At 43.9% G+C, this 19,850-nt stretch overlaps 1 protein-coding gene across 1 annotated transcript; it reads right to left on the bottom strand.

The window, feature by feature from the left end:
* Nucleotides 1-17,079: 17,079 nt before the first annotated feature.
* On the bottom strand, nucleotides 17,080-19,333 carry LOC133912737 (uncharacterized). The gene is made up of 3 exons (XM_062355626.1): nucleotides 18,539-19,333; nucleotides 18,086-18,439; nucleotides 17,080-17,982 (listed from the first exon to the last, which is right to left on the bottom strand). Exons 1-3 carry the CDS (start codon nucleotides 19,028-19,030, stop codon nucleotides 17,353-17,355), a joined length of 1,476 nt encoding a protein of 491 aa, XP_062211610.1. The 5' UTR covers nucleotides 19,031-19,333; the 3' UTR covers nucleotides 17,080-17,352.
* Nucleotides 19,334-19,850: the final 517 nt, after the last annotated feature.

Genomic DNA, 19,850 nt, shown 5'->3' with positions numbered 1-19,850 from the left:
GGCATAAACGGGCGTTACGAAAATGATGCAAAAACTTCTATGGGTGTCACACCGGGTTTTAACGGCCAAAACCAGATGTGGCTTATGTGTGCCCAGGATGTTCAACACACATAAGGAAGTCACAGGTGAAGTAACAAAAGCAATACTTTTATTAAATAAACGTTAAACTCTTACAGCAATTGACATATATTGTCTTCTATGAAGATATCTGTAGCGGAACAGAAGCACTGGTGCCCAACAACACCGCAGGCAACCGACCGGGAGACACTCGCCTAGAACGTCACAACTTTGTCTTGATAGTCTTCAACATCTTCACTCACTGAGCAGCAGCACACATGTCACATAGCATAGGGAAAATAGCAAGTGTTAGCACATGACACACTCAGCAAGTGTGGGAAAGATAATGATATGCAGGCTTATATCAAGAATAGGCTAACAAATGGTATATTTCCATAAATACGAGTAATAAAAACATATTTGGACTCAAAAGCATTAAAAAATTATTAAGTGAATGTAACCCATACAATCCAGCACCCAGCATACAAGGCTCCCCACCTTGCATACCATAACCGTCTAGTACTCCCTGTACTATAACCAAAACCACAACCATCTAGTACTCCCTGTACCAGAACCATAACCACAACCATCTAGTACTCCCTGTACCAGAACCATAACCACAATCAAATCCATAACCACAACCCATAACCAACTAATCATGTGAGGATTCAAGTCTCTCATAACCGTGAGTACGGCTGTTATAACAGTTTTTACACTCTGCAGAGGTTGACCAGCTTTCCCCACGAGTCATGATTTCCATGTTGTCGTGTTAGCTAGACACTTAACACACGCTAGTGGTGTGTCACCCGGAAAGTCACTTCAAACCCGTTACAAAGTTTCATCCAGTATATGCATGCCCGCTAGGTTTCACCGCCGTCAAAGTGGCATTCAAACCACCCAGAAGCCCCCTTTTGCGCCTTGTAGCTTCGAAAAGTTTTCACCCTTCCCTTCCACTACACATCTCATACTACTAACCAAATGGTTCTGGCCTTTGCCGTCCCCACACAACCACTGTTCTGTTTGGCACGCACAAAAACTGGAATCCACTAATTAATATGCTAGGCCTGTCCCATACCAGGTCTCGTGGTTGGTACGATATTTCTTGGGTTGTCGCTCCACAAACCGGTCCTTACTTAGGTTACTTGATCAAACACTAAACCAACATCATAACCATGACAACCATCAAAACCACTTTGCTCAAGGCATAAGGTTCCATGTTGCTAAACTATTAACACATTAACGACCATTGTTGCATATGTTCATTAGTCAAGATTATGACACTTCTCAACATCCCAAAAGTATGGCTAAGCAATCTACCCATAAAAGACACCTAACTATAAACCATCTAGGTTCCAAGGGATGATAAGAGAAAATCTAGAGAAAAACCCTAACATAGGTGACTACCCATCATATTAACACTGCATGCAATTTTGTAAAACAAAACATTTAAAAACATAGGTTCAAGATGATCAAGGACACTTGCTTTTTACCCAATGATGCTTAGTGTTGTCGAAATCTTGGTCTTGAAGTCTCTCGAACTACTCTGGAACGTTATCGACTAATCGCGAGAACTACCGACAAACAACATAAAGCAAACACTAAGAACAACATACCAAACATCATCAAAACACTTTAAAGACACTATGGTTGGATAGGGATGATTTTAGAACATTTAGACACAAGAATCTCCTAAATCGGAGTTAAGATAAAAAGAGAACAATTTTAGGTTAAGGATACTACTGGTGACTCTATGTAACGGCGGTGGTTCGGGTTTCGTCGAAGATGGCGATCGGGCACGTGGCCACAAATATCAATGTCAGCTTCAATGGTATTTTAGTGAAACGAGGGAAGCACGGCGTAGAACGCGGAAAGACTAACTCAACGGTATGGTTGGTTTTGGAAGGGTTCATCCGAGGTAGCGGCAAAACAACGATGACTACTGCTAGGTTTGGTGGTGACCGCGAACATATGCAGGAACGAAGACGCTCGCATTCTAGGAGATTGACTATAAAATTTGAGAAACCGTTTGAATAGGGATGTTCATATATCCCGGGAACACAATGCTACGACATAGTTTTGGGTAGATCATCCACTGAGAGGAAGAACGATCAGCAGAGATGAGACGGGTGATGGCTGCGACGTGTTGTGGTTGGCAATGGCTCCTAGAGTCATGTAGAAGACTCCATGGGACATGCTGTGACGTGGTTGGTGTATTCATATGGCTTTCGGATTGACGGGGAACGCAAATGCAAATCCGGTGCGCGCGCAGAACACATCCAGAAACCGAACAGCGGGTATATCGACCTTGATTGCGGTAGTTTGGCTGATTTACTGGCCGACCTGGTCCGTGAGGGGGTGGGGAACATCATGGTACATGCACCGGTGAAAGGGCTTGGTGATTTGACCTCTGGTCGGTCGGGAACATCGATGTCAATCAGCTACAGCGCGGCTGTCCCACAGCTGTCCGTGACGGCGACTATCATGGTGGCATAGATCGGGCTTTAGCCGAGGCTAGAGCTTGGCTAGGGACTTAGTATGATGCTAAAAAAGTAGTAAGGGAGGAGAAGAAGGGGTCCTCACCTTGCTTTGATGGTCGAGGAAGGAGGATTCGCGGAGAAGACGACGTAGCGCATCACGGGCGGCGGTGGTAGCAGCTCCGGCAAATGGCGGCACTCCGGCGACACACGGACATGGCAGCAGCAACTTCTATGGCTTGGGTGCGTGCAATAGGGGTAGGATAGAGCGTGCAACTCATATTTATAAGGCTAGGGGCGGCTGGTTGAGGTGGAGTCCAAACCGAACAAGAATCGGATTCGAGTTCGAATCGGTTACGATTTTCTTTTTCGCGGCTCTCTATTACGAGGATGATATCTCTATCGTCCGGACTCCAAATTGGACGTTTCTTGATTCTAAATTGTAGTAATCGAAAAGATCTATAACTTTGGTAGTCATTAGAACTTCTGAAAACGCCATCTTGACTTTCAAAAATGCACCACAATATAAACTGTTTGAACTCGGACTTCTCTGTGCAGTACTAATTTCGGGGGCCATAACTCCTAGCTCCATTATCCAAAAGGGGACTTCCATAGGTTCAAATCTAAGCTCTCGACGAGACCTACAACTTTGGTATTATCAAGATTTGCATTTGAGACCGTTTTGAACTCCGAAACTTTATGGAAAGATGAGGCTGTCCAGGACTCCACGAAAATTTACAGATTTTGTGAATCCTTTGTTAGGCCATCTAGAAGACTTGGCTAAGGCTTTAGACTTGAGCAAGATTGAGCTCAAAGACACTTTAGGTATATCTAGGGTTTAGAAAAGAAACTTTTGCAGAGAAATTTAAATATGGTTTGAATTTGAATTGAGCTTAGAGTGCATTTAAGAGAAACGGAAAATGAGGTTGAACAAGAATAGGAGTAGATAAGGAATTTGGATTTGGATTTGGGTAGAATTTTGAGCAAGAGAAGTGATTGCCTTTAAACAAGGATTTGGATAAGATTTGAATTGAACTAGAGAAGAATCAAGTACGATCAAGGATTGAATGGATGATGAATTTAAAGATTTTGAATTCTACCCATTAAGATCCTTAACTTATTCACTAGTGAGTTTTGTAAAAACCTTTTCAAAATCTTTTTCACTCAAAACACTAAAGAGAAAGAAAAAGAAAAAGAACTCTAATGCATTTACTTGGATCCTAATAAAACTCAGCATGCAATGCACACAAAATAATAACCTATATTGATTGATTTATTAAGAAAATAGGTTTTAAACCTATGCTACTGTTGAAGCTATTCAATAATCTTGAAAAAAATTAAAAAGTTGTAAATTCTGAAAATCAGGGTGTTACAATGGGCGAGAATTCAAACTTACAAGCCAAATTTGGCGTCAAAAAAGGTGCCGAACCCAGCCAAGTTAGGGAGAATCAGATGTAACTTTTTCTCTCGATGTCCGTAGAGTCAAAAAAATGTTAAAATCAGAGTCCGTAAGCAAAAGTTATGCCCATTTTACCGAAGGCACTTCGGGTCACCTATCAAATTGCAAAATTTAGCAAAATCAGTCATTATTGATGGGTCAAGATTACGACCCATCACTAATGTTCAGTCATTAGTGACGGTCACAGTTCTGGTCACAGTCATGAGTCATTAGTGACGGGTCACAGTTATGACCGACACCTATAACCTTTGGCACAGAATGTAACAAGGATAAAATATCTGGTTTTTATCACAACTATGTGACAGGTGAGCTGGTAAGGGTGCTACAAGCGTGAGGGGAGGTCGCGGGTTCGAGGCCCACGGAACGCAGATTGGAAAACCATTTGAAAAATGGTGTGGTTTGTGGGGCATATACGATAAGCCTTTGCGTTGGGATGGCTCGAGTGATTTTTTTTTTTTTTTACTTTTTTTTGTCCAAAAAATGCAAAAATTGTTCATCAGCCATAAGTAATGGGTCACTGTTATAACCCGTCACTTATGTTCAGTCATACGTGATAGGTTGGGTCACAATTACGACCCGTTACCAATGAGGTTGTGACCCGTCACCTATGACCTCATAAGTGACTGGTCGTAACCCGTCACTAGTGACAACTCATCAGTAAGTTCAGGGTGACGAGTACGGGACCCATTACTAATACCGATTGTCACCCATCACTGAAATCCTTTTTTCACGGCACCTAAAATTTTCAGCTATTAGATCTTACTATTTGTGGTTCAGATTTGATCTCACTTGGTATGGGACAAAAACTTGGATGGTTGTACAGATCTGAGACCCAAACATTTATTTCCACCAGCACTATTTGTAGATTACAGCAAAACGAATGGATGTAACTTTAGTATAAAGTAATTGTAACTCTAATATAAACTAGTAAGGTGGCCTGCGCATTTGTGTGATAGACTTGATGTTTTCTTTACGACTATTTGTCTTTGTATATATTATTTTGTCCCTTATACGGTCATTTGTATACAACACCTCGAGCCTCATCTACGTGCAACCACGACCTAGAGATGAGGGGTCATCGGTGTTGCTCAGTCTAGACGAACGGGAGAAACCAAGATCAAATCGAGGTGAGCGAGATCCAAAGTCAAGACAGAGGATATAGGTCTGATTGCTGCCTCATCTCTCTCTCTCTCTCTCTCTCTCTCTCTCTCTCATCTCACCATAAATTTGATCTAAAATCCTTTTGATCTCCTAGTTGCATAACCTAGTTCAAACCTAAAAATTGGAAATTCAATAAGAAATTAGAAATAAAATTTAGGTGTGTTTATACCAAACTGCTCTATTCAGCCATGGAGAGCAAGTGATCACCTCTACCTGCGGCTCGTATGATATGACATGTTGCTCCGAGTCCATGTAGGCTGCACAAACCATATCACAACTTGCACCGTAACTTCAACATACGCTAGAACGCATGACCAACCGCTGCTTGAACAACCTTGAAACTCAAGCGCGCAACCATGTGTCTCACTTGGCCCACCAATCGCCCACCATCGCAAGCTCAGGATTGGTGGCTGAATCGCCTTCACCATCGCGTCCTGTAGCCCGCTGCCGCATGGCACAAAGCTACCCTCGTCATCAAACTCAAGTGCGACGGTGACGCTAAATTGCTACCTGATGATGCATAGCTTGCCACTGTCCTAGACGGTGTCGCACTGCTACCTTCCGTCGAATCTACACCGAGATTGAAAGCCATGTTGGCAACTGAGCCCCACATGACCTAGCCGTTATCACCTTGAACACCAGTTTCAAAGTCGGCATACCCCGCTAAAAAGCTTGGATTGGCTTCCATCTCCTTTTTTTTCTCCCCAACTGCATCTTCGCCTTTTGTTCGCCTCCACAAGGTCGTATCGATGTCCCTCTCACTAAACGTTACGTTAGGAAATTGCAGGTTGGGATTGGTATATTTTAGAATAGTTTTTATACGGACTCTAATATAGATTGACATCCCATATTTTATCTACATAGGATTATGTTTTATTTTTGTTTTCAATCCCTTATTCCATTTACCAATCATATCTGAGAAAATTGCGTGATCATTTAGATTAGTTTCCAAAAGAACTCTTATTTTTTAATAATAGCATACGTTAGTAATAGAGAAGCATGTATATGGGTATTATGGGTTTCATATTTTGTAATGGCAGTGTTGGTTTTCGTAATGACAGTGGTGGATAATGTATAAACATATATAGTGACACTTTATTTTTTATCTGATTAACGTGGTAATTTCTATGCCCTGAGAGCGAAAGATGAAGCTTCTTTTGCTGGCCAATTACTAATATAATAAATAGGAATCATATTAGTTTCCTTCTAGCAAAAAGATTGCTCTCCAAATAGGACTCTAGAGTCCTAATTTTAGTTTGTTATGCGACATCTCAACTTCAATACGGACTTCTCTAGATCAAATTTACATCGTTATAACTTGGTACTACGGAAATCAACGATTTAGATCTTTCTCTCTTTTTTCTATATTTTTAAATTTTTAATTTATCTATTTATTAATCATATTTAATATGGACTATTTGGTTTAATCTAGACCGTTAGATGTTTATAACAATCAATGGTGTAGACTCTTTTCTTTTTTCCGATTAACGTGGCAATTTCATGATCTTGAGATCGAACGTGGATGTTCCTTTTTCTCCTCAAATATTAAGATAATAGATTGACTGTAATTGTGGTGTGAAAAAAAAAAGGTGACGGAAGGTCAAGAAATGCATGAATTTTTCTGATCCCAAATCCCTGAAAAGATTTAGCATGCCCCTTCTTTCAAAGCTCTCCTCGATAGCATAGGCCATGTCACCAGGCATTGGATCAAAACTCACAAGGAAAGCATAATATATAGAACTCCACTTGAGAGTTGACAGCATAACAACCAGAACTATGAAACACTCAAGCGATTGTCTTATTATATTTGTGAACAAATGGGTGGGAAGCACATGCTATATGATAAGAGAATACTGGGCATTTTCAAATCTTTAGGGCCTACAGCCCAAAACAACATAAAATAGGGAGAGAAAAGTATGCCCCCTCTGTAAGGTTCAACATGGAAGATTGGAAAACAAGCAAACTGTCACACCCTCTGCCTTTGCGTGAGATAAGCCACACCCTCTGCTGAGGCTGCAGTTGATGAGGCCGTCCCATGTGAAGGCGACGTGGACCTAGGCAAAGGAAAACGGGCTCGCAGGCCTGTAGTCTGAATGGACTTGTAATAGGACTAGTTGGGCTTGTATGTGAAGCTTGACCCAAGTCGGGTAAGCAACGCTCGATGCTGTAGAAACCTGGGACTCGGGATCGATGACAAATGTGTAAACACTTATCCCCTGGAATCCTAACATTCTTCCCCAGTCTATCTACTGTTCTATCGAGTTCTACACCATATTCTCTCTGTTTCCACTCGAGTGTCGCGATTCTCGTGGCACAAACCAACCAAATTGTTCTGGAAGGATGTTGGAACATCTTGAAGACGACAAGAAATTTTAGTACCACTCTTGACTCTTTTTCTTTTTTGCAAAGGGGAAAGGGATTGTATTAGAATTTGAGTACAGTACATCCCCATGTTATAGAAAGAACCCTAGAGAACACAAAAAATATGCAAGAAAACCCAGGTCCATCTGCCATCATCTTCTTCCCGTGACTTCCATTGTATGTCTTGTCACCGCGGATGAACAGAACAAACGCAGAAGAACGGAGCCAGATAATAATCCTCGTACCGAAATCGTTGAGCAACCCCAGCTATGGAAAAGCTACAATAACCAATGCCTCAGGACCAAACCAAGACGCATCTGACCCTCTAAAAGTACATTGGCTATTGCCACGCCGAATACGGTATAGGAAATTAAAAACGGCATCTCCAACCTCACAACAAGCGAAGTTGGAAGCCCAACATCAACCTCCATGGCCGCTGACACCCAAGCCAACGACCCAGAATCCAAACTCCCAAAGGGGAAGAAAAAGAGCATCCATCCATTCACATACAAAACAAGTACCGCTAACCTCGCACATGGAGTACATATCACACATAGACAACCACAAACGCAAACACCTTCAATAGTTCTCCCTGGGGACATCGTCGGAGAAGGCAACATCACCAGAGAAAACTCGCGGAAGCAAAAGCCCGCATGGTGTTGTCGCCGACGCCGCCATCGGAAAAACTACGTAACCTCCCATATCTACACCGAAACCACCTTGTACCTACCCTATAAGCTACATCCGGCATTGATCCATCGAAATCCCCACACCTCCGGCGCCAGAGAGGCAGCCAGAGGAAAAGAGTTCAGCGAGATCGAAGCCGAATTCATAATCACCCCTGGAGTCGCCTAAGACTACTGTAGCAGGGGATAAGAACGGGTGCCTCTGGCGGGGGAGTACATATCACTCATACTCTTGACTCTTTGTTGACACAATGTGATTGGGCGACTGCCTAACTGAAGAAGTTTGATCAAAGGGCCAACGTCAAGTGTGAAGGTCTAACGCAAAAAAAAAAGTGTGAAGGTCTAACGAAAAAAAAGTGCGAAGGTCTTCTATTCACTCCTAAAGTAGATTTAGATATCTTTTCAGACGAGAAAAAGAATATTCAGATGGTAATGCATCTGCCTTCGAATCACTTTTACTTAATTAGAATCAGACGAAAGGCATAGCAGCAGGAAATTTGAGGGGCAAAAGGCTGGATTGGTTTCTTTCTGATCAAGTATGAGCGAGACACTTGCCAACCTCGGAGGCAAATGTTTCCAGATCTTTAAAGTATATGTAAGATAGCGAAAAGCCATCCTCTAAAAGAAAAACACCGTGATACCTTCGGCTTAATCATCGCCTACTGATGCCTCTCAAGGCTAAATTTCCTCTGATATGATTTTACTTCACTCCACTTTGATGATCTGATATGATTTTTCCTTTTTGTGCTCCAATTTCTCTTATCTGAAATTACTTTACTCTTAATGTCCAATCTGATGCTCTCGCCTGAATTTTGATGCTTTGCCTGAAATTTTTGCTCTGATTGAGCTTTGGTATGAAACTTGTTCAGTTTTGAGCTCTACTTTGTAGCTTTGCTCTGAAATTTTAATGCTTGATGCAATGTTCATGCTTACTGCGATGCAATGGGCAATGCATTTTTCAGACGCGTTGCTTTCTGCTTAATATATTTGCACAGCTCTTTTTTTTTTCCTTACCAAAACGGCAGTTTTCAGGGAAGAAAAACTACCTGTCTTCTCAAGGGGATTCTTTGTGCACGAAAATTACAGGTGGAATTCATATTCAGGTGAAAAATAATCCGAAGCTTCCTGACGCCCCCTTAGGCCATAGCAAATCAGCGCATTCGCGCTAGAGATTTTGGAGCCGAAAAGCATCAGGGTCTAGCTTAATTGGCCCAACAAGGCTCAGCGGTTCAGACCAGTTGGCACAGTCTCTCGTTTGGGTCACAGCTGCTGTCGGCATTTTAGTTGGCTCTGTCGGCGTGGTTTGCAGAAGCCTGGAAGGAAAATTCATTGGAAAATTCATTGCTGCATCGGCTGTGGTCTTCCAAGGTACAGTATTACCGAACCATCTGTGTTGGAGGCTCATGCTTGCAGTGAAGCCCTCAATGTGACGCACGATGTTCATTGCCTCATTGGCCACGAATTTGTGTTGACTGCTGCCAACAGGTGGTCAAGAACCCGAGGAACCGACGAGATGTGCGTAAGTTGCCACCCTCCAAGAGATCAAAACAAAATCAAGACATGCTTGTTCACATAAGGTGAACCGCCACGTTCGGTTCTCAATCCCCCATGTTTCGTTGGGGTAAATCTGAATGTCATGCAGTAATACAGTCCGGCTTTCACACAAAAAAGCTATTTCCAAATGTTCGCCGTGAAATAAAGTAAAAACAAAAAAGAAAAATCATCCTAAAGAAATGGGTACCAAACTAACTCTAAATTTTCATCTAAACTAACTCAACTGAGCACTCTCTTTTGTTGTTGGGGATGGCAACGAGTACCATACATGTAGGTAGAAGCTATATAAACTCATACCCGCGAGCTAATTTTTAAACTCGTGCGCACATCTATTACCCGTCACGGATAAAAACTAACCCGTACCCACCACCCACGGAGATGCTCGTATACCCGCAAATATAGTAAACAAGCATGACTGCATGGTAAGATTAAGCATATAATATTAACACATTCACTACTATAGAACGAGTCAAAGTAGTGGCATATTAATGCCAATTGTACTGGAATCGAAACTGAAGATGTATCAGTGCCGATTCTTAAGCTTCCACGCGCGAATAATGAGTGAGCCGCTAAGAACCGGCTCTGAAATCATTTATCATTGCCAGTGCGTGGCTGGAACTGGCACTGATAAATCAGTATCAGTGTCGATTCTAACCACGAACCGGCACTGATATACACTGATACATCAATACTGATTCTATCCACAAACCGATACTGATAGTAAGTATCAGTCGATTCTAACCATGAACCGACACTGATGATTGTTACTGTCACAGTTTATCTAAAAAAAATCATACATTTTTCACACCAAGTCGGATAAGGAAAAACTTCGTATAAAAATTGTAGATCTCAATGAGATCTACAACTTATAGTTGATAACTTTTTATTTGTGGTCATTTAAATACCAAATAATCTCAACAAAGCTTCAGCTATGTTCGATGATAACTCATCTTAAAAAATTCATAATATTTTCATACAAAGTCGGATGGAGACTAACTTTATATGAAAATTATAGCTCTCGACGAGATCTACAACTTTAGAGTTGATCAATTTTTTATTTGAGGTCATTTAGATGTTTATATAGCCATTCAAACATTCAGTTAGAAGATGTCAAAAGGATTGATTTTGTTATTATAATGGAGAACGAATGATAGCTGAGATGGTTAGAGCGGTCACACGCGAGGGTCTGTTGTGAGGTCGTGAGTTCGAGTCCTGGTTACCGTATGCGAGTAAAAATCACGTGACTTGTGCGATCGAGAGAGCAGCATGACTGGTCGGGTACCTCTAGTTACAAAATAAAATTTCTTGCTTTTTTTCGACCCCAAAAAGTTTGAATCGGGAAAACCATATAAATACCGGCTAGTGGCTCCAACCGGCACTGATATGGTTTTCAGTACCGGTTGATTATCAGTGCCGAGTAATCAGTGGCGGTTCTAAACCCAGCACTAATGATGATTTTTGACCCGCCACTGATATCATGTTCTGCTGTAGTGATTACAAGTACATCTCAAGTTCTCAACACTTCTAGCATATAACATATAACAAGTCAAACAACATATATACCAAATTGAACATATTAGTACTTTAAACATGCATCTCAAGTACTCAACTAAAGATAATGAACATCTCACAGATACAACATACATCTCAATAAAGCATAGTTCACACATAACAGTAACACATTACCAGTTCATCACATGATTCACACATGACACATTAACACATACAACATAATGTTTCACAACCATGCTTACTGCAACATAGAACATTGTTCAACAACAAGTAACCATGCAAACAAATATCAATAAAGCACCACTAAACAGCGGATAGTTTATTAATCTGAGTCAACTTAACTGATGCAAGATTTTTTCTTCATTTCTTCTTCAATGTCTTCAAGGCATGACTTGAATGTATTTACCTTTCCTTCATCTTGATCTACAATCAAATTATAATGTACATTAGTAGCTGCAGCCTATAGTCTATAGATCAAAAATAAAATACATGGAAATGCAAATTTGTTTACATCTATCACTACAAATAGCCCAACTCTGAAAAATGGTTGGAAACTTTGATTCTAGAGAGGTCATGCAAAGTTTGCAGCTCATTCGTACCAACTTAAGAATTCTGAGTAGTCTAGAGCAACAAAAACTCAAGACGGCTTAAAAAGCTAGGAAATTGCCAAGAAAAATCAAAGTTTGATCTATCGATGTGCCATTTTAAGATTTAACATCTATTCAACTGCTACCTTTCACTATGGAGACATCTCAGTTATGCTAGTAACTAGATCGATCATGTGACTGTAATACAAAAATGAAAGCCCAATACTTTAGGCCACTAATATGGATTTGGAAGTCAAAATGTATGCCAAAACTGATGTTATTTGCCTGGCTCATGTGTGTTGATCGACTAAACACAAAAACATTCTCAAAAGGAAAATTTGCAAAATGCCAATGTAGAGGAGACAAGAGACCACATGTTTCTACATTGCAACTTCAGAAAAATATGAACTTTTCAGGAGAGAAGAGACCACATGTTTCATTACCTGATTAAACAAGAGGAACGGCTGCAACACGAGGTTCAGATGCAAGTGGGGCGGAGGCGGATGCCTGCGATTGCGAGACTTCAGGGATGTTACTCGTAGGGGTTGACATCTAGGCGCATGGACGGTCGATAGGAGGTCAGCGTCGGGCGGGGACGGCACGGTCGGAGTCCAGCAGGGGCGAGCATGGATGAAACGGTCGGAATTGGGGACGGCGCGGTAGTAGTTGGGGGCTGGTGTGGCAGATCCATGGACGGTGTGGTCGAAGTCAGGGACGGGCCTACAGAGCAATGGGCAGTGCGATCGGAGTCGGGGACAGGCGTCGCAGAGCTGTGGATGGCATGGTCAGAGTCGGGGACGGGTGCAGTGGGGCTGTGGATGGTGCGGTTGGAGTCGGGGATAGGTGCGATGGTCTGTGGACGGCGCGACGGATTCGGAGACAACATGCAGTGGATCTGTGAACGGCACATCAGAGTCGGGGATGGGTGCGGCGGTCCATTGGCTGCACGATCGGGGAGGGCAGAGGGAGGGCTGGGCATCTCTTAGCCTCATCGTCTGGAACTCTAGATCTAGGATTTGGTGTGTGGGGGAGTGGCCAAGTGGCTGACTGGGGGAGTCGGGGAGACGGGCAGGCGACTAGGGTTAGGAAGTTGAGATTATAGATTTGATAGGAAGTGCACCCACATGTTAGATTTGTGGAGCGGGTACACGGGCGAAGCGGGCACGGGTTAGCCAATTTCATACCCGTCTCTCTGTATCCATTGGATTCAACTTCAATCCTACACACATACCTATGGGTAAAAATTGAAACCCAAACTCGTGCCCGTTTGGGTTTTTACCCGCAGGCACGTACGTAAAATATGCCCATTGCAATCCCTAGCTATTCTATCATTTTGACGTGACAATAAAAGATAATAAATATTTATTTATCGAAAAAGATTTTCAAGTGTTCAAGAATAGAGTAAATTCTGTTAAAATATGTGCATTTCTAACTTATGCTATGCTACGACAGAATTAACAAACTCATCATAATTTATAGGAACATCACACAAACTATTCCCTCCTTTTCATGGCAAAAGTTTCTCAGTGTTGATTTGGCGTGATCGTTTAAAATGCACCTGAGAGACCAGAACCTTATGGAATCGGAGTATTTCTAGTACATTATACTCCTACCATTCTTCCTAAATGTTTGGGCCCCCGCCTCATCACTGTGTCAGAAGCATTTGATGAAGGCAGGGTCCATCAGTAAACGGCCTGACATTAGCTGCGAATCCTTCAGGGAATCCAGCCAGAGGCTTAATCTATATGATGAACACTGCATAAGTTATAGCTGGCCCCCAAATGTGCATAAAACAAGACACCTTCAGGTCTAGGTTGGCAGTGGTAGTGCCAGTGCTCTAGGAGCCACATAGCTTCCACCAACCGTTTTGTTTCTCTCTTGAGAACGTCAGTAGAATACAAACATTACAAATCTCAAGTGTACTCATTAGTTAAAGAAAGCTGATACCCCAGATGCCAATCTAAAGCAAGGCTGACAAAAAAGAACTCTGCAAACCGACAGCTTGGATAGTTAACTAAAGCAAAGAAGATCAAGATCTACCTCTTCTGTTTGTTAATAGTATATGCAAACAAAGGGGCATGAAAAGAGCAAATGTATAAACAGGAATGGATCGATCGGATCTTCGTACCGACGCTTCGAAAGTCGCAAACCGTGAAAATTACTTGCCATGATCGAACTTGGATTCGATTCAACAGGAAGAGTTACTCAAATGAGCAAATGTTTTGTCCCACATGGTGGAAAACTATCGCATGTTAAACATTTTTATGCCTCAAGATTTCACAAGATATTTTGTTCGAACAAAGTTGTGTAACCACTTGGTTGTTTCGATAAACGGTAGGGTTCAATTCCCACCGGTTACAACCTAAGTGAGCTATTTGTAGATTTATTGGGTATTGTTATGGGTATTTACATTTTCGTTACCCGATAGGTGTGCTAAACAATTAGCTACACCGTATGTTTTTTCATTGGATATAATGATGTGCATAGGATCTAGCACATATGGTCTTCTTTTTCTTTTTCGAGGGAATTAATTAAAAGTACAGATGATATTAAAGAGGTAAAGTGTGCGAATGATTTGAAGGGATGCACGAGGGTATCAAAAGGAGAACACGAACTTCAGATGGGTAAAGAAGAAACGAAGGTGAAGCTGGAATACTATGCTATTGAAAACGAACTTTTTTCGATTCCTACGGGAATCAAATAGTTCCCTATAAATTTTGATACTATCGTGAAATTATGTCATCCCAAGCAGTTTCGCTCCAGCCATGTGTGCTTTTGTTCATGTAGGATTTTGGAGGCACAACATTCTATTGTTTTTCTTTAATTCCAAACGGTGGCAACCGAAATGTATATATAGTTGCCGTATATAATATGAACCATTTCAGAATGGCGCATCCGACAAGATCTGGTCTGAAGTCTGATAATAGTTGCCGTACATATAGCAGTCTGTCATCAGTTATAGTGTTCACCACAAGTGCTATGGTAATCCTATACGATGGAAAAATAATCATAAGAACCTAACAGTTTTTGTACCTGGTGTTCAATAAAGGAATTTCTGAAGTGTTCAACATTATAATTTGTTTTTCTATTGCACGTGGATTGTTAGCTTGGCATGGCGAAACCTAGCACAACTCCATTCCGTGTTGCAGTTGCACTCAGGTCTGCTTGAGGAAGGAAAATCGGCATAGATGCCAGTCGGAGTCGGGCAGGCTGCTCTGCTCCAAGGTCACAGAAATGTTTCCTGTTCAGCACTTGCATCATCCATGTGAAGGCAAGGTGTCGTTTCTGTTGTCTTCGGCAGAAACAGCTTCTGAAATGTCACCACCCATGGATCCTTGAGATCAGGACCTCATTCGTAGAACCTCATACACGTTTCATCCTCACGTATATGCACACATCACATGCCCACTGAACAGAAATGGAAACATGAGCAGTAGCTTGAATATACGTGAGGATTTCATCTAGAACACGGCCATGGACTGCACCTCTCCAGTGGTCGTTGGTCAATAAAGGCCAACACATAAAAAGTCCTGCTCCTGCACAGCACAACAGAAACAGATGCCACTACCACACAGCAGAAGGCCAATGGCAGTCCCTAAAAAAAAAAAAAAAAAACAGATGCCACCACCACACAGCAGAGGCCAATGGCAGTCTCTCACCCCACACCTCTTTCTGCATGTGGGCCCACCCATCCCTGCAATAGTGCAGCGGTGCAGCCAGCCATACCACCATGAGCCATGAGGTTGTCATGATGCCATGAGCAAGCAGGGACAAACTAAACAACAGTACACTGGGGCAGTGGCCACATGCAAGGGAGGTCACCTGATCTACCGCTGTCTACTGACCTCAGCATCCAATGCTAGATGTACTGCCCTGAGTGTGATAGTTTGGTTCGGGGCTGCCATGGCTACAAGCCAAAACTTGGTTAACTTGTAAGCAATGAACTCTAGCCAGTAGCCACCACAACAAGGAATATGGGAAGTAACTCTCACAACTACCAGGAAAGATAGATGTGAGATATGTAGTTATTATTATTTTTTAAAATAGATATCGTTCTAATAAATACAATTAAATTTTAGAAACTTTGACTACTAATATACATAAAATTATTAAGATCTGATATATGAAAATGATAGTAATGAATTTGTCATGAAAAATACTTTAACATTATCTAATTTTTATTAATTTTTATTGAGAGGTAATTATTAAAAATAATAGTTAAACGTGTTTATTGGAGACCGTATCGATTTTCTAAACGAAGTAAAAAGAACCGAGGTAGTTTGTAAGCAAAAGAAGCAGTACAAGTGTACAATTCCATTTGATTGAATTATTTATTTATTTTGAACGATGAGCAGGAGCACTCTCTTTGTGATTCCACAGGAAACCATAGTAACGCCTCAAATTGGTATTCATCCGAAACATTATACCCAACAACAGGCTGCCCACACGCCATCGTATGCAGGTTGATCTCCTCCTTGATCAGTCTGAATACTTCCATCGGTGGCTGGTAGTTGTCTTAAAAAATGCGCCGCTCCTTCCGTAAGTTCCACAGCGTGTACATGATGATTGCTTCTGTCGTTCATCGTTGTGTTGCCGAAATCCTTTCCATTGTGGCACTACACCAGTCCATGAGGAACTGCTCTTGCGATTGCGGTACACTGATTGCGTCCTGTTTCTATGCTCTAACCATTTCCCAAACTTCCTTGGCATAGCTGCACTGCAAGCACACGTGATTTGTTGTTTCATGTTTTTGATCACATATAGTACAAGTTTGATTGCAAGGCCGATTCCTCCGCATAAGTTTGTCCGTGGTCAGAATTTTGTTTTGCAGCGCCAGTCATGAAAAAACTTTTGGTTGTATTTTGCATGGGCACCTTAAATTAGGAGGAAATTATATGAGATTCTCTTAATTGCACGTATCAATTGTTAGATAAAAAAGGACTGTATGTATCAGAATTTTATTAAAATCTTTCGATAAATGGTCTCGTAGAATTTTCTTCCTGTCAAATTGCTTTTGGCATTGAAGGTATTATAGGACCCTTGAAACTGAACCAGATAAGCTGATCGAGCCGTGTACTGGCCATTAGCCGTCCACTTGCCATCTGATTTTCTCTACCAGCAACGGAAATGAAGGATAGAAAGCAAAACATACCAACCAACTTGGAATCCTAGGTACCTACAAACTGTGACGTAGAAGAGCAAGAATCTCCATTTCTTACATCTCAAAATTAGGTATAAGATCTGGTATAATTCTGTCGATTTTTGTTCCTGAACCACCGAGAGAATTGTTGCAAATGTTACAGTACAATTGAACAAGGGGACGGAGGAGATGCTTTACTCATCTGTGCAGAATACGAGACACTAGAATGAAGTTAGTATTTGAAGAAAGATTTGATTTCTGGTACTACGAACAAATTGGATTGGTTGAATTCTCCCTAGCCAGCTTCTTAACTAATCTGAATTCTTAAGAATCCAATCATGTAATCTCTCCACTTCAGTTCTCAGACTTCCACTCTACAGTGAATCTTGTGGCCAGCCACATTGCGCCGCGGGTGCACGCGCTCCACCGCTGCAACACGCGCGGGGTGCACGGCGCCGGCCTTGACGCGCTCCCCCCGCGGCGGAAGCTCGCAGGGCTCACCGACGGAGCCGCGCCGGATGTCGGCGGGTGGGATGAAGCAGTCGGTCGATAGCCCCGGCACGTTGAACGCCGCCTCGTCGATGGTCCACGCCTCCTCCATGCGCGTCTTGGTGTGGCTCATGGCCATCTCGCCAAACCGGAACAATGTGACGGCGGAGCGGCCGGCGTGCGCGATCATGACGCCGTCGACGGGGCGGTAGTCCTCCAGGAAGGAGCTGATGGTGGTCTCCCAGTAGACGGCGTCCCCGCCGTCGTGCGGCTGGATGCGGGTGAGGTGCGAGTCCTCAACGTGCACCAGTAGGCCCGTGCGCTGGCTGAAGTAGCCGAACAGCACGTGCCGGATTATCTCCGCAGGCCCCTCGCTCCGCTGCCGCAGCATCTCCGCGTCCGCGGACAGCTTCAGGATGAAGCAGTCCTCGCCGCTCACCTTCTTCTCGCCCACGCACCGCGCGCCCGCGAATAGCCCCGCCGTCGTCAGCGGGTCCAGTCCCTGCAACACAATGGCAACTTGTTAGAACGAGTTGGCACCAACTGCAATGTGGGTCGAGATGAATCAGATCAAGAAGTGGCAGTGGTGGCGATGGGAATGTGACCTGGAGCGCGCGGCGGAGGGGGCGGACGGGGCCCTTGGCGGCGTGGGCGCCCAGCCAGGGCGTGTGGCGCCAGACGAGGCGACCGTTGCATCCAGCGCGGACCTTGCTGCCGCCGACGGCGAGCTCGACGTACCACATGTCCGGGGACATCTGCCAGAGCACGAATCCCCCCTGCTCCACGGCGGCAGCGGCGCCGGAGCCCCGGTTCTTGACTACTCGCGTGGCCGTCTCGAACTCCGACGCGACCATTCGCACTTTCCCCATCGCGTACGCGTTCCGCACCGACCGCAGCAGCTTCGCGCCCCCGGACGCCGCCATGTACTGCTGCAGGATGTACTGCGCCGACGAGGACTCCTGCAACAATAGATCGAGCACCGCCGCCGGCGTCAGAACTCGAAAGCTGCCCTTGACGAAGTGAAACAGAGAAGATTCAAGAAGCCGAGGTGTACGAACAATGGGGGTGCCCTTGACGGAGAGATGAGGCAACGGCTCGGCGGCAGAGGCTGAAACGGGCGCAAGCGGCGCACCCATTACGCCGAGGAGGAGGCGGAGGTCGGAGCGGCGGAAAGACCCGCTGCTTCCGTCACCGCCGCCGGCCATGGACGGGGCACGGGACAGGTGGCCGCGGATCCAATGTCCGAACCCATCTCGGCGGTCGGGGTCTTCAGCCCCATTGTCACCTTCACCCAGGTCTGGGCCCTCCATAAGAGGCGCCAGGACCTCGCCGCCAGGCCGAAGGCTGCCGGAGTGGGCGATGAGCGGATCCGGCACGTACTGACCGAGCTGCTCGAGCGGCGGCGGCGGTGCCTCCGCCGCCGCCGTCTTGCGGCTGCGCGGAAGCAGCATTCGCGCCGGCGACTTTCCTCGCGGCCTCGCCGGCGAGAGGCCCCGCACCACCTCCCCCTTGAACGCAGAAAAGAACCCCTGCTTCCTCCCTTTCTCCATTGCTCCGATCCCGAAAAAAGTAGAAGCTAATTAGCAGTAATTCAGTACAGAATGATTTTGCTTCAAGAAAGCAGGAAGCAGTGGAGTGCAAGGGGAAGGAAGAAGCTGAAGCAAAATGCAGCTCGACAAGTGAGGGGTTTTGGAGTGGGAGATGAGAACAAAAGATAAAAGAAGAGGGGGCAGAGGAAACCGCTTGGGGGCGAGCGAGGAGTGAGATCGCAGGGCGAAAGCGAAAGGGGGCGAGGTGGGATGTCGGGATGCCGGGGTAAGAAAAGGTCTACAACGGGAATGGCGTGTTTTACTTGTTGCCTAATTGCCTTGTTGGTTGCAGGATTATGATTCTATTATATTAGTAATTGAAGAAAAAAACATCCTTCTCTAACTATGTTAATGTGACGTCCGTTCTCTTCACATTAACCGCCTTCACGATCCTCGCCTTCCGCCCCTGTCCAACCACCCATCGAAACTGCCACCACGATGTCATGTCTCGGTGTGCGTGTTTTTTCCGTCTCCGCAACAGTCCCTCCCCCCCGACTATAAAACCCCACCTAATCCCTGGCCGAGTTTCCTCTCACTTCATTGTGTTCAAACCCTGTTTCCCGTCGTGTAATCAAAGAAAGGGCTTAACAATCCAGAACTGCTAACAAACCAAAGATATAAGAATATTCATTAAGTTAGTCACTTTTCTGTGTTCATTAAGTTAGTCACTTGCCTGGTTATACCCGTTGGACCGAGCACGGTGAAACTGATATCATACAAGAAGGGTAATACATTGAAAGAGAAGACGAAGACATGTGCATCGATATACTGGTTGATGAAT

This window comes from Phragmites australis, chromosome 3 (assembly GCF_958298935.1).
Source record: "Phragmites australis chromosome 3, lpPhrAust1.1, whole genome shotgun sequence".
Classification (NCBI taxonomy): Eukaryota; Viridiplantae; Streptophyta; class Magnoliopsida; order Poales; family Poaceae; genus Phragmites; species Phragmites australis.
The sequence above is the reverse complement of the archived record's forward strand: the minus strand, read 5'-3'. Positions and strand labels throughout refer to the sequence as shown.